Source organism: Protopterus annectens, chromosome 6.part0, assembly GCF_019279795.1.
Source record: "Protopterus annectens isolate FY-2018-M chromosome 6.part0, PAN1.0, whole genome shotgun sequence".
NCBI classification, from domain to species: Eukaryota; Metazoa; Chordata; order Ceratodontiformes; family Protopteridae; genus Protopterus; species Protopterus annectens.
This window is the reverse complement of record NC_056737.1, coordinates 1,157,173,812-1,157,188,068: the sequence shown is the minus strand read 5'-3', so window position 1 is coordinate 1,157,188,068 and position 14,257 is coordinate 1,157,173,812. Positions and strand designations below refer to the sequence as shown.

General features: G+C 44.4%; 1 protein-coding gene across 1 annotated transcript in view; it reads left to right on the top strand.

Annotated features, from left to right (window-relative positions):
• IFIH1 (interferon induced with helicase C domain 1) overlaps positions 1–14,257 on the top strand; it is a 2,457,004-nt gene that overhangs the window by 2,230,748 nt on the left and 211,999 nt on the right. Inside the window, exon 14 of the mRNA XM_044074778.1 lies at positions 6,565–6,755. Within this exon, the coding sequence (XP_043930713.1) occupies positions 6,565–6,755 (191 nt within the window). The remainder of the gene's footprint in view (positions 1–6,564; positions 6,756–14,257) is intronic.

The window sequence follows — 14,257 nt, the reverse complement described above, 5'->3', positions numbered from 1 at the left end:
TTCGACGCCATGAGGAAGGTCTTGTCGAAACAGACATATCTCATCGGATTCTTCTTCTCCTCCCCCTAAGGGTCCACGTTCGACTTCTGTATCCTCGGCTCCTACTAAGTGTCGAGACCCAATGCCTCAGTTGCCCCCAGAGGGTGCTCCCGGTTCCTCGGACGCTTCTCCAGAAGCCCCATCTGAAGAAGTACCAAGGAAAAGACTGTGCAAGAGGAGGCACATAGATTCCCCACAGGAATCTCTTACATCAGATACAGATTTAGATGAAGCAGAAGGGTCCCCACGGTCCCCCTCGGAGGATTTCTCTTTTGCGGACATCCTGGAGATCCTAAAACAGAGGGGAGATTGGCAGCCACTTAACCCTTCTGTGGATGAATCAGTATTGCTGAAGGCATTCGGGCTCTACCTTCTACCTCCTGGGTGACCCCTCCCTTTGACGAACTTATGGACTTGATAGCTCGTAGGGCTTGGGAGACACCTGACACGGTGGAACCAGTTCCCCGCAGGCCGAATAAGTTCATAACAGTCCCCCAGGACAAGAGTTTTCTTACCAAGGGTGTTCCAGTGGATACTATGGTGGTGGCGGCAGCCACTAAGAAGGACATGTCAGAGTCCTCTTCCGCTGTCCATCCTCCTAATAAGGATTCCAGGACGATGGACAGATATGGGAAGTGCGTTTTCAGTTCTGCGACTTTTTCCATGCGATCGCTGAACTACTTGACGCATTTTACGCGTTTACAGAGGGATCTCCTCAAGGAACTCGGAGATACTCTCCAGGGTCGTACAGATGCTGCTGTTACCGAGAAAGTGACAGCACAACTTAGTACCCTTAACTCTGTAGTCAACTCCTCCATGAGGCTCATTTCATATGCGGCAGAAGGTGCGAGTAGAGCGGCAGCTTCAGCGATTGCTCTTAGGAGACCATCCTGGCTGCGGCTGTGCTCCTTTGCGGAATCCTTCAAGTCTTCTTTTACTAACGTCCTGTTTGATGGTGCCTCTCTTTTTGGCCCCAAAGTAAAGGAGACCCTCACTAGGTGTGAGCAAGAAGGGAAGACCCTATCTGCTGTAGGAGTCCGTTTTTCCGCCCCTTCCAGACCATACCCCAAAGGGCAAAGAGGCGGAAAGATGTGGTTCCATAAGACACAGGGTTCCTTTCAGTCCACACAGAGTGATAATGCCCCTTCCAGAGGCAGAGGAGGGGGAAGGAATGGAAGACACCGTCCAAACGGCAGAGGGGGTCCGCAAAACCAGGGCGACAGAGATACTTTCTCTGGCAAGCCTTTCCAGCACTCCTGAGAGGAGGCCCGACTGTCCTGCTCTGGAGGCAGTCGGGGGACGCTTAACTTTGTACCCGCTGGCCTGGCGAAATTTAACCTCAGATACGTGGGTACAAAATATAATTACCAGAGGTTACAACATAAAATTCATAAACGTTCCCCCTACCACCAAAGGATTCCCAGACGTTCCACCCAATCTGCGGAATCAGGCAGCCTTAGAGATCCAGAAGCTGCTCAGGAAAAGAGCCATCCAAACAGTCCCGGCAGACCAAATAGGATCCGGAACTTACTCAAGGTTCTTTTTAGTTCCAAAGAAGACAAGGGACTGGAGACCAATTCTGGATCTCAGCAGATTAAACACCTTCGTTGTGAAGGAGAAGTTTCGGATGGTCACGCTACAGTCAATCCTCCCTTTTCTACAGGAATGAGACTGGATGTGTTCTATAGATCTTAAGGACGCGTACTACCATATAAAAATGGCCAGACCATCCAGGAGATTCCTGCGCTTCCGGCTAGGAGCCAGTCATTTTCAGTTTCGGGCTCTGCCGTTTGGTCTCACCTCAGCCCCCAGGGTGTTCACCAAGTGTATGGCAGTAGTAGTGTCTCACTTGAGACAACAAGGATTCCGGGTGTTTCCGTATGTAAACGACTGGCTCCTCTCCGCCACCACCGAGTATCATCTGCTCCAAGCAAGAGATTACACAATCAGTCTTTGTTCCCGTCTTGGCGTTACAATCAATTTAGAAAAATCTTCTTTATCGCCATCACAGCGTATCTCATTTATAGGGGTAGAACTGGACACTACCTTGGTCACGATCAGACTTCCTCCAGAAAGGGTTTCAAAACTAAGGGAGCAAATTGCAATACTCCTTCAAAAGACAAAAGCTACAGCAAAACAGGTTTTAAGAGTCCTGGGATTAATGTCAGCTGCACTGGTTGCAGTCCCTCTAGGAAGAATGCACATGAGGATCCTACAATGGCTACTGTTCACCCAGTGGTCCTATCAGCACCTGTCGTTGTCACACAAAATTCTAATCACATCCTGCTGCAAGCAGGATCTACGATGGTGGATGCTATCTCAAGACTTGATACAAGGTCGACCATTTACCCTGCCAACCCCAATAGCGACAATAACCACGGACGCTTCCCTGATTGGGTGGGGGGGTTTGTTCCAGGGAAAAATGATCCAAGGTCAATGGTCCAGAACAGAATGCAAACTGTACATCAATGTTCTAGAGCTAAGAGCGGTGTTTCTAGCGTTGCAACACTTTCACGGCATCTTACCTCAAGGAACAGTGGCAGTCCAGACAGACAACATGTCAGTGGTCTGGTACATCAACAAACAAAGAGCAACAAGATCTTATCCACTATGCAGAGAGGCCCTCAGGATCTGGCAATGGGCTGTCTCCATCGGACGCTTTCTGATAGCAACGCACATTCCCGGGACGTCCAACGTAATTGCGGACAGGTTGAGCAGAGCCATCCTGTTACCTCACGAGTGGTCTCTGAAATCTCAAGTGGCGGAAGCGATATTCCACAAGTGGGGCCAGCCTTACTGCGACCTTTTTGCATCGCCGATGAATGCCAAATGCAGAAGCTACTTTGCCCTTCTCCCTCCACCAGGGAGTGCCCCCAGAGATTCACTGGTTCACGATTGGCCCCCGGGTCTCCTGTATGCTTTTCCACCCATTCCGTTAATCCCCAGGTTTCTACAGAAAGCCAAACGTCTGGAAAGGACCATAATTCTAATAGCCCCATTCTGGCCTCGACAGATCTGGTTCCCCTTTCTTCAGGCCCATCAAATTGAGGAGCCATGGATTCTGGACCCAGTTCCAGACCTTTTGACCCATGCGTCAGGAGCCCCTCATCCATCCCTGCAGGCCCTAAAATTGACAGCTTGGCTGCTCCTCTTCCCATCCTAGCCAGGTCAAGCCTTTTGTCCCCTGCGGTTAAACGTATAATTGTTTCCTCTCTTAAACCATCCACTACAAAGACTTATCGGAGCAAGTGGACACGTTTTTCTTATTGGGCATTACAACAAGGATTAGATCCAACAGAAGCACTGGTGCACAAAATTTTGGAGTTTCTGTCTAAGATCTTTGAAGAAGGAGCATCATCGTCCACAGTTAGAGTCCAACTGGCGGCCATCTCGAACTTTCATGTGGGTTACAAAAATTCTTCCATCATGTCCCACAGACTTTGCAAGGCGTTTTTGAAAGGCACCTTTCACCTCCGCCCTTCCATTCGTAACCCAGTTGCTCCTTGGAATCTTAATTTAATTTTATCCCAGTTAATGTTACCCCCTTTTGAACCAGCCTCCACAGCCTCTCTTAAGTTCGTGTCATGGAAAACATTACTCTTGGTGGCTATAACCTCTGCTCGTAGAATTTCAGAATTACACGCGCTATCTGTTCGACCTCCCTACTTGATTTTCCTCTCGGATAGAGTAACATTACGCACCAATCCGTCTTTTCTCCCAAAAGTTTGTTCACTTTCAAATATTAACCAGTCCATCGAACTTCCCACCTTCTTCAAAGATCACACTAACAAGTTGGAATATATGCTGCATAAGTTAGATGTCCACAGACAACTCAGATTTTATTTGCAGAGGACAAAAGATGACAGAAAATCAGACCAACTATTTATATCCTTTGCTGACCAAAGAAAAGGTATGGCGGTTACCAAAGTTACCTTGTCTAAATGGCTGACAGATTGTATTAAATTTATCTATTCACAGACTAAACAACAATTATCTTTTCAACCCAAGGCTCATTCTACCAGGGCTATGGCCACATCTCTAGCCCATGCAGCCCGTTTGCCGTTGGATACTATTTGTGCGGCAGCAACCTGGGCGAAGCCTCATACCTTCATTCTCCATTATAAGTTAGACAAGAACTCCAAAGATAGGGCCTCTTTTGGTTCCACAGTTCTCAGGAACGTTCTCCCATGAGCCACCCAGGGTAAAGGAGCTAGGGATGCTACCCATGCGTAAGAACAAACGGCGAGATTGAACAATTTCACATAAAGAAGTTATGTCTTACCATAACGTTCCATGTGAATTGTTCATCTCACCTTTGTTCTTACTACCCACCCTCCATCCCCTGGCCTATGTTTTTTTTTCGGAGAACGGGACGATTTGGATTCCAATTCAGCTTGTGTTCAACACCTTCTGTTAGTCTCTGGCTGCTTCTGTTGTCAGGGTACTCCTTTCATTATCTAGGTGTTTTTTTGGGCATTGCTGCCCCTTATCTTTAAATTACTGCTAGCGCCTTGGGCGCATTGTTATCTTCTGGTGTTAGCAAACTAGATCTGAGGGTTAGCACTAGGGGATTGTGGGATAGGACTGTGCCTCGAGCTTTCTCAAGATGCAGAGCTGTAGAAGTGGCCGTCTCGGAGCCGAGGATCGGCTCCGAACCCATGCGTAAGAACAAAGGCGAGATGAACAATTCACATGGAACGTTATGGTAAGACATAACTTCTTTTTCCAGAGGGCCTGATGGATCATGTTTCATGCTATTTAAAAGGCATTCTGGTATATTGTATTTATGCAGTGTTCTTGGCCTTAGAGACTGGGTAGATAGGTGGCTGCTAAAAAAGCAATTACTAGAAAATGTAAATCAAAATCTAAACAACAATACTAGAAGTAGCGAATATAGTAACAGAGATAAAGCAACTGGAATTGAAATCTTTAGAAAAGGGTAGGAGCAAATTGCATAGGAAAAATGGAAGTTGTTGGAATAATACATACAGGGGAGGAATGATGTTTAAAAGAAGGTAGGGCTTAAATGAGCTATGTAATATTTGAAAATGATTGAGTAGATGATAAGTGATGTATAATGTTTGCAACTGGGAGTGTGTCAGTATGATTTGTGATGTAAAATGCAACTAGGATTGTGTCTGTGTAGGTTGTTTTCATTTATATAAATGTATGATTGCCTGTGTCATAAGTGATGGTTTAATAAAGATGTTTCTTGTTTTAAAAAAATGGGTAATTAGGAATACCAGCAATGGTAATTTGATGCTACCTAAATATAGTATTGGACGGAAAGAAACACCCTAACACCAGCGAGGAAACTGAGAGGGAGGATAATATACTGGAAAAATAGAACAATATCGAAAAGGAAACAGATGTCTAAATTCTTGACTACCTCAATGGGAACACCCACTCGCCATCCCCCAGACTGTGCATAGTTGAGATGGGTTTCAACCTCTTAGATTCAGTTGTTGCTGGATTTGCTTTTTTTATTCCGATTGGCTGCAAATGTATTTTTGCTAGATGTTTTTGCTTTCAGGTACTTTCCTCCTCTTCTGTGTGAAAGCAATATAAGCTGCCAATAATATGTACTAAATGTTTTTATTAATGTAAATTCTATATTGTATGTGAAATGTCTTATATGTGGAGTTTTTCTCCCCGGGACTCCACTGAAAATGGGCACTTCTGGCCAGCTGGACCATCCCGTTAAACAAATGCAAAATAAATAAATAAAACAGCCAGAACACTCACTTTCTGTGACAACTGAAGGCCTCCCTCTCAGGATATGTTCAGCCAATTAGCTGTCACAGAAAGAGAGAGGGAAGGGAGACTGAGCTTTTGAAAACTGGCCAGTACTAGGTTACCTTGGCAAACAACCTAAAATGCCACAGAGGCAGTGAGGAATTCAAACATCTACTGTTACAGGTAAGTAGGACTTGCACAACTGTACTTTTTATGAGATCCGGAGTTAACTGTACTGTCAAATTATAGGTAATCATATCTCCTGTAGCAACAGAGAAAATATGGACAGGTGTACTGTTGTGACACTTGGTCTATGTCTCTATTCAGCTGCTAGTGTGGGAATAGCCTGCCTACATTACTCAGAAGGTTGTTGCAGTACAGAGTCAACTCTGAAGTCATATTCGACATTGAGATGGCATTGCAGTTTAAATGTAGTCAGTAGACATCGGTAACTTTATAACTGTTTTACCCTCAGGTAAGTTTATAACTGTTGTACCCTCCTAGAAGATTCAGTTTCAAACCATTGGTGAGAAATGTGAATTAAAGTATATTCATTTACATAATCTGATCAGCCATGTTGCTGGTGTACATCACATGCCCGACTCTGTGAGCAGCATTCAGTGTGAAATTTTCAAATCCTTTCCTTCCTTTTCAGAGGAGAACTAAACAATGTACAGTATAGTATGCACATTGTTCTGTCCTCAAGAATGCACTAAATACTTCAGTCATCACTACAGAAAACTAGCAGCATGTCCTTGTATAATGGAATAACTTGTTTTTACATTTTAGATTCAAAGTTTTCAAATGCAGATCATTATGGAGAAGAAAATGAAACAGAAGAAGAATTTGAAAAAGCAGATTAAAGGAGATGCTTCAATGGTAGAATTCAGCTGCAGGACATGTAACAAGTTTGTGTGTTATGGAAGTGATATTCAAGTAATTGAAAACATGCATCACGTTAATGTATCAAAACAATTCAAGTAAGCTTTTAGCATTTTTTTGTCAAGTTTTAATGCATCTTTTTTGTAGATTTGTAGTTTTTATGACGTTCAGTATGACTTGTATTCCTGTGATATTACACTGAAAGGGTAGCAAACAGTATTGTGTTATCATTACTGCTGTGTGTAACATGAGACAGTTTTCTTCTTCTTCCAGCTTTTCCCGGTTAGGGGTCGCCACAGCAGATCATCTGTCCGCTCATGATTGGCAGTGGAGTTTTACAGTGTCGAGTTGCCAGCCCGGTGCCCAACCTTCCACAGAAGGCACACACACACACAGACACGCACTCATGCCTAGGGCCAATTTAGAGTGTCCAGTCCAACTACAGCATGTCTTTGGGATGTAGGCGGAAACCGGCACACCTGGAGGAAACCCACGTGACCACAGGAAAGACATGAAGACTCCGCACAGAGTGCATCCTAGCCGAGAATCGAACCAGAGAACCTCTTGCTGTGAGGTGGCAATGCTAACCGCTGCACCACCGTGACCGCTCTGAGACAGTATGTTCTTTTTTTACTATTAGTCAGCTTCATAGTGCAAAGAGATTTGAAGCCCTGACTGTGTCTCTGCTGTTTCCTGTTCGAGTAGTGAACTCAGGATCTGGAGAGGGTGGAATGAGTTTGAGTAGTGAACTCAGGATCTGGAGAGGGTGGAATGAAAGGCCAAGGCTGGCTCTCCTGTTTGTGTGTGCGTGTGTGTGTGTTTAAACGTACATATACCATTGGATCAGCAGAGTAGACTCCACCTTGATAGTGTGGGCAGTGAATATGTTAAACTTCTGACCTCAAGTAGACTGATAGCTGCAATCCCTGCTGTTGCCTTCCATTCCTGACAGTGTCTTCTGATGTAGGGTGGAGGAAGAGAACAGACAGCACTCAGCTTAATCCTAAGATCAATTTTTCAGTCTCAATCACAGTAACAATCAATTTGTATTCTGCTTACACTGATTAGTGTCCCTTCTTGTAAGAATTTCCAATTTATTTATCAAATTAAGAGGGACACTTAATTGACTTGCTAAACTTCTAAGTCAACAGAAATGGAAAGCACATCAGACTGAGTAATCTGTAAGCACCCTCATGACATAGTCCTTTTTTTTTTTTTTTTTTTGCTAATGTGATTTAGCAGCACTGATTTAAAGAAGATGAGCATCAGTAACAAACAGGAGCTAGGCCTGTTTTCACAACACTAGTGATCAGCTCTGATTTCTGTTATCACTAGTATGTCAGTGGCTGACTTTTCTCCAGAAGGGTGAATTGTCATTGCAGTGGAGGCTTCCATTTCCCTGTAATGGAATGATCGTCAAGAGATGGTCAACATTTTATCACTCTTGCAGTAGCCAAAGCTTATTATGGTTGATCCTGCCAAAGATATGAACAACCAGACAGCTTTTCAAAGCTTAAGGGCACCTTCCACACACCCTAACTGCTGGAGCTTGAACAGAGCTCCCTATAAGAGATAGTTAAAGTGCCAAAAGCTTCAGAGCCTTCATGCTACCCAAGTATGTTCCTTCTGTGAGCTTCATAAAACTGATGGTTGGCTGGCAGTCCTTCAAGGCTGGGCAGATAAGTCCACTGCTTGAGAAAACCTTTCACAGTTTTGCTTTTTTTGATGAAACCATATTTTTTCTGTGAAATTATTGATTTTACAGTATGAAAGTTATGTTTCTATGAATGTCATATCTGCTTTTTGAAAGTGTTTTTTACATACCTTTTTGTAAAATGTATGTGTTAGGTGCAGTACTTTGTGCCTTTGGGAACTGTCACTGTAATCTGATTTTGTCCTTTTCCTTTTTCTTCAACTTATGGGCTCAGATCCGATCCTTGGATCTGACTCAAACACTTATTCCAGGCTTAGGATCCAGCTGTCCAGCTCCACCCAGTACCCATAATGCTGTATTGCATCCCAAAGCCCCAGATCTTATTTGCCGCCAATGCAAACAGATACAGGTTTCCAAGCTCTTCAGTGATCACTGGTTGAGTTAATTATAAAACTTTTATTACTATTTTCTGTTTCCTTTTCGATATTGTTGTATTTTTCCAGTTTATTATCCTCCCTCTCAGTTTCTCTCGCTGGTGTTAGGGCATTTATTTCCTTCTTTCTAATACTATATTTAGATAATATCTGATAACCATTGCTGGTATTCCTATTTACCCATCTTTTAAAACAAGAAACATCTTTATTAAACCATCACTTATGACATAGGCAATCATACATTTATATAAATGAAAACAAACCACACAGACACAATCCTAGTTGCAAGCATTTTAAATCACAAATCATACTAACACACTCCCAGTTGCAAACATTATACATCACTTATAATCTACTCAGTCATTTTCAGTCAAACATTGCATAGCTCATTTAAGTCCTACCTTCTTTTAAACATCATTCCTCCCGTGTATGTATTGTTCCCACAACTCCCATCTTTCCTATGTAGTTTGCTCCTACCCTTTTCTAAAGATCTCAATTCCAGTTGCTTTATCTCAGTTACCATATTCAGTACTTCTAGTATGGTTGATTTTGATTTCCATTTTCTAGTAAGTGCTTTTTTGGCAGCCACCTATTTACCCATATTTTGGGTATTTTTTTACTTGCCATAGTTGGTAGCAGAACATTTTTCTTTTAATTTTCTAGTTTCTGTAAAAAATAAAACTGTTTTACTTTGTGTTTTTCTGGATTTCACAGTGAAAGTGAAATTTTTGTTTTTCAGACAGGGTGGGTTTCTTCGCAGTTATGTTGGAAAAACTCACAGGTTTCAAAATTTGCACTTCTTACAAGCATAAAATTCTGAATTTGGATATGCCCACAAGGGGTGTGTGTATTGTCTAGGGGCTGATCATCTGGAAGTGGCATGCAAAATATGCTTCACTTTCAACCCTAGGACTTTAAGATGATTGACGTAATAAGCTGATCCAAAGAGGTCTTCTACCTTTGACTTCTACTTCAGGGGCAAAACCCCCCTCCAAACACAGCAAGTCCACTCCTTTGGAGCATAGGAAGTGCTCCCCTCTGAATTCCCCTAGGTCTTCCTCAGAGCCTCTAAAAAAGACAATGAAATTATCAGATCCTACACTGTCGGATTCTAAGACTCATCAATCAGATCCGAAGACTTCGGATCCTAAGGCTTCAACCACTGTAATCACCATTAGTCCAACAATGACACTCTCAGCTCCTAGACCCTCGGATCCTAAGAAGGGATGTTCTTTGTGTTTCACTGTTGCAGTTATCACCTGTGGGTTATCCCTGCTGGGGTAGCCCTCGGCCGGCCCGAATACCAGAGTCAAAGCTTTTTGTATTGGCTGCGGTTGCTTGTGACTGAAGTCAGGTCGTCAATGTTATAAAGCAAGGCAGCCAATGCCATTACATCAGTCTTTCTTGCCGTGGAGCCTGTAGTAGAAGCAGTTCACAAATGTGCCGGTCGGTCTCTATCAGAACCCAAATTACAGCTGAAAACGTCTAAATCTAAGTACACCGTTGAGGACCCTTTCTTCTTGCACTAACCAATGTCTAAAAAAGTTAACAATTGTCTCACCTGTGGAAAACAGATTCCACACCGAGACTTCCATTCTTATTGCGTCACTTGTTTAGGCCTAGATCACGACGTCCGCCATTGCTGGTTTTGTGCCCTCTTTAACACTAGAACTATTTGTCATAGAGCTCTTTTTGTAGACAGGTATTTTTGCCTTTCGTCTTTGCATTCCGGTATGACATCCATCAGCCAACCTTCCATAGGAATTCTGAAAAAAACATAGGGGTAAAGATAGAGACAGACCACACAAGGTTAAGCCTTCCGATGACGCTACTGCTAAACAGGCCATCAGTTCTCAACAACGCACTTTGGAACTATTAAAGCAAAAGATTTCTACCTTTCATGACTGTGCCAATTCTAAAGAGTTAGCAGATTTACTGCACTCTACTTGTCAAGTGGCCAAACACTCTTTGTACTGTGGATATGATGCCCTAGAAGCATCTAGCAGGGCAGCAGTGTCAGGATCTGTTATTAGGAGACAGGCATGGGTGAAGGAACAACCTCTCCCTGATCATATCAAGTCTAAATTAATTGATGCACCTTTGGATAAGGACCGCTTGTTTGGAGCAAAAGCAGAAGAGGTGCTTAAAAAGATGGAAGACAAAGCTAAATCTATACAAACAGTAAAATACTTTTTTCAGGTTCAACCTCCTAAGTTCAGCAGGAATTTTCCCTCTAAACACTGGTCCTTTCCTGCACCCAGCAGACAGGGACAAGGTGAGCCCCGCAAGGACAGACCTCGCAGGACCCTATCCCAGGGACAACAGAGGACAAAACAGTGGACCACTTACTTCAGCCCCTAAGGCAGGGAGTTCCAAACCATCCTTCTGTGGCAAAAACTCTCAATGACTCCCTCTGCCCCCCTTTCACTCACCAAAAGCTAGGAGGAAATATCTCCCTCTACAAAGAAAATTGGCTTTTTGTAACAAAGGACCAATGGGTCTTAAAGACTGTTTTCCAAGTATACAAATTCTCTTTCAACGAACTCCCGATTCCAAGACGGTACCCAGACTTGCCTCCAAATCAGTGGGCATAGGCATTAAAACAAGTTCAAACACTCATATCCCAGGGGGGCAGTAGAACCTTTTCCTGCAGATCAGACAGGCAAAGGCTTTTATTCCAGACTATTCCTTGTTCCCAGAAAAGAGGGCACTTGGCGCCCCATCCTGGATCTATCCACTCTGAACACCTCCCTGGTGGTCCCCAAATTCAAAACGCTAACTTTGCAGCAGCAGCTGCCTATGCTGACAAAGAATGCTGGCTAGTGACCCTAGACCTAAAAGATGCCTACCTTCACATCCCCATAAAGGAATCCTGCAGGAAATTCCTGCGCTTCAGAGCAGGATCACAACACTTTCAGTTCTCTGTGCTACCCCTTGGCTTATCTACTGCTGCCAGAGTATTCACCAAATGCTTAACCCCGGCCATAGCATTTTGCAGACGGAGAAATATACAGATTTACCCTTACCTGAACGACTGCCTCATTCAGGCAGAGTGCAAAGAAAAGCTGCTCCAGGACCTCCTCTCAGTCTAAACCCTCCTAACTTCCTTGGGGTTCACCATCAATGAGAAGAAATCCAAGCAAACACCCTCCAGGAGGATCATTTTCTTGGGAGCTCTGCTGGACACAGCATCCCAAATGGCCTTCCTATCCCCAGAAAAACAGAGATTCCTGCCTCTCTACTTTACCCAGCTGGCTTCCAAAAGTCACCTCTCAGCGAGGAAGTTCCTGCAAGCCCTGGGGTACATGACCTCTTGCATCCTTCTGATTCCTCTGGCCTGGCTTCACATGAGAAAAATTTAGTGGTACTTAAATAACCTTTGGTGTCAGCACTCTCAGCCTCTAGAGACCTCTCTCCCCCTGATCCCCTGTATAAGGGCTGAGTTTCTCTGGTGGCCAGGGGCCTGTGCCAAGAACAAGGGTCTCCCCTTCATCCTTCACCCTACCGGGCAGACCATCACCACCAACACCTCAGACACCGCTTGGGGAGCTCACCAGGCAGGCAGGTGCACCCAGGGCCTTTGGGATGCCCAGCACCTTCCCCTTACACATCATCCAGAAGGAAATGCTGGCAGTACAAAAGGCTCTGACATCCTTCAAACCCCATCTCAGGCTAGGGGTTCTCCTTAACAAAACAGACAACACCACTGTAATGTGGTACATCAACAAACGGAGTGACCCAACCTTACCCTTTGTGCAGGCTAGCCATGAATCTCTGGCTGGCAGCCTCCTCCATGGGACTACACCTAATAGCCCAATACCTTCCAGGGGTCAACAACACCCTGGCAAATTACCTGAGCAGAAACTTACTGGACCCCCACGAATGGCAGCTCCACAGAAAAATCTTTCTGCAACTCACTCAGAAGTGGGGAACTCCGGAGGTGGATCTCTTTGCTTCACACCTCAACCACCAGTTAAAACAGTTCTGTACCAGGGAGTATGACCACCTAGCGTGGAAGGTGGATGGCTTGACCTTCCCCTGGAACACCCTCTTTGCGTACGCATTCCCTCCCCTGACTCTTATTCCCAAGGTACTGATCAAGATAAAGGAGAAGATACCAAAGATCATCCTCATCACTCCAGACTGGCCCAGACAGCACTGATACCCCTTACTACGCAGCAGCCTTCCAGGCATCTTCCCCTGATCACAGATCTCTTGACTCAGATGGGGGGGTGGGGGGGATGCTGCACACAGACTTGCAGACTCTCAAACTGTCAGCATGGCTAATACTCTAAAAGCAAACAAGGGGCCCCTGTTAAGCAAACAAGTCCTAGACATTATCACAGCGGCCAGAAGGCCCAGCACCAGAAAATCTTATGCAGGGAAATGGAAAAGATTCTTCTCCTGGAGCCAGTCCAGAGGTGGCAGTCCCTCTCAACCTTCCATCCCACTTAGCCTGGATTATCTAGTGGAGTTGCTCAATAGTGGCCTCTCCTTCTCTTCTATTAAAATCCATGCCTCAGCCATTTCAGCTCATTTTGATACAGACCAGCGCCTGTTCTCACATCCTTTCATTAAACAACTCCTCAGAGGGGCTTCTAATATCATACCTCCCAGAAGGCCACCAATCCCAGCCTGGGACCTGGATTATGTTTTGGAGAAACTAACCTGAAGGCCTTCCATTATCTCCATCCCTTCCTCCTCCGAGACCCGTCCAGTCTTTGAACTATTTGACCCACATTTACAGAGGACAGAGGAGAAGAGTCCAAAGTGGGAGATACCCTACTGGATACCAACAGATGTCTCAGAGAAAGTTACAGCATATCTAAATACTAATACATCCATTGTTAACTCATCCATACATGATGATGGATATCATCACAGGCGTAGTAGGATCGTAGGGGCAGCAGCTTCAGCGATTGAGGCAATCCTGGCAATGCTTTATGCATGCGCAAGGAAGCCTTCAAGTCTTCTTTACTAACCACCCCATTTGATGGTGCCCACACTTTTTGCCCCTAAAGTAAAGGGCGTTGTTACAGAATACCATTCCTATCCACCCCTATTCTGAAGAGAAAACCTCAGATACTTATCCTGTCTAGCAGACCCAGCAGCTAAATTTCAAAGCTGCTGCTAAAAAAAAGTCATCCAACCACAGTCAGCAGCGCCAAATAGATTCGGGACTTACTCAAGGTTCTTTGTCACTACTCAAGCTCGAGCTCCTGCCCTTTGGTCTGACCTCAGCCCCTCAGGGTTTTCACCAAATGCATGTCATCTGGACAGGATTCCAGGTGTTTCCAGGTGTTGACCACTCACCCTGTCTGCCACCCCTGTCTGCCAGGATACAGCCACAGATTACACAGGATACACTTTGACTCTTCCAAAAATCTTTATTGAATTCGAAATTTCTAAAAATTTTTTATTAGCATATACATGTATCATATTCAATTTATTCAAAGGAGGCATCATTAGATTCTAAGGCTTCAAATTCAACGGCTTCTCTCCTTGTGTGTCT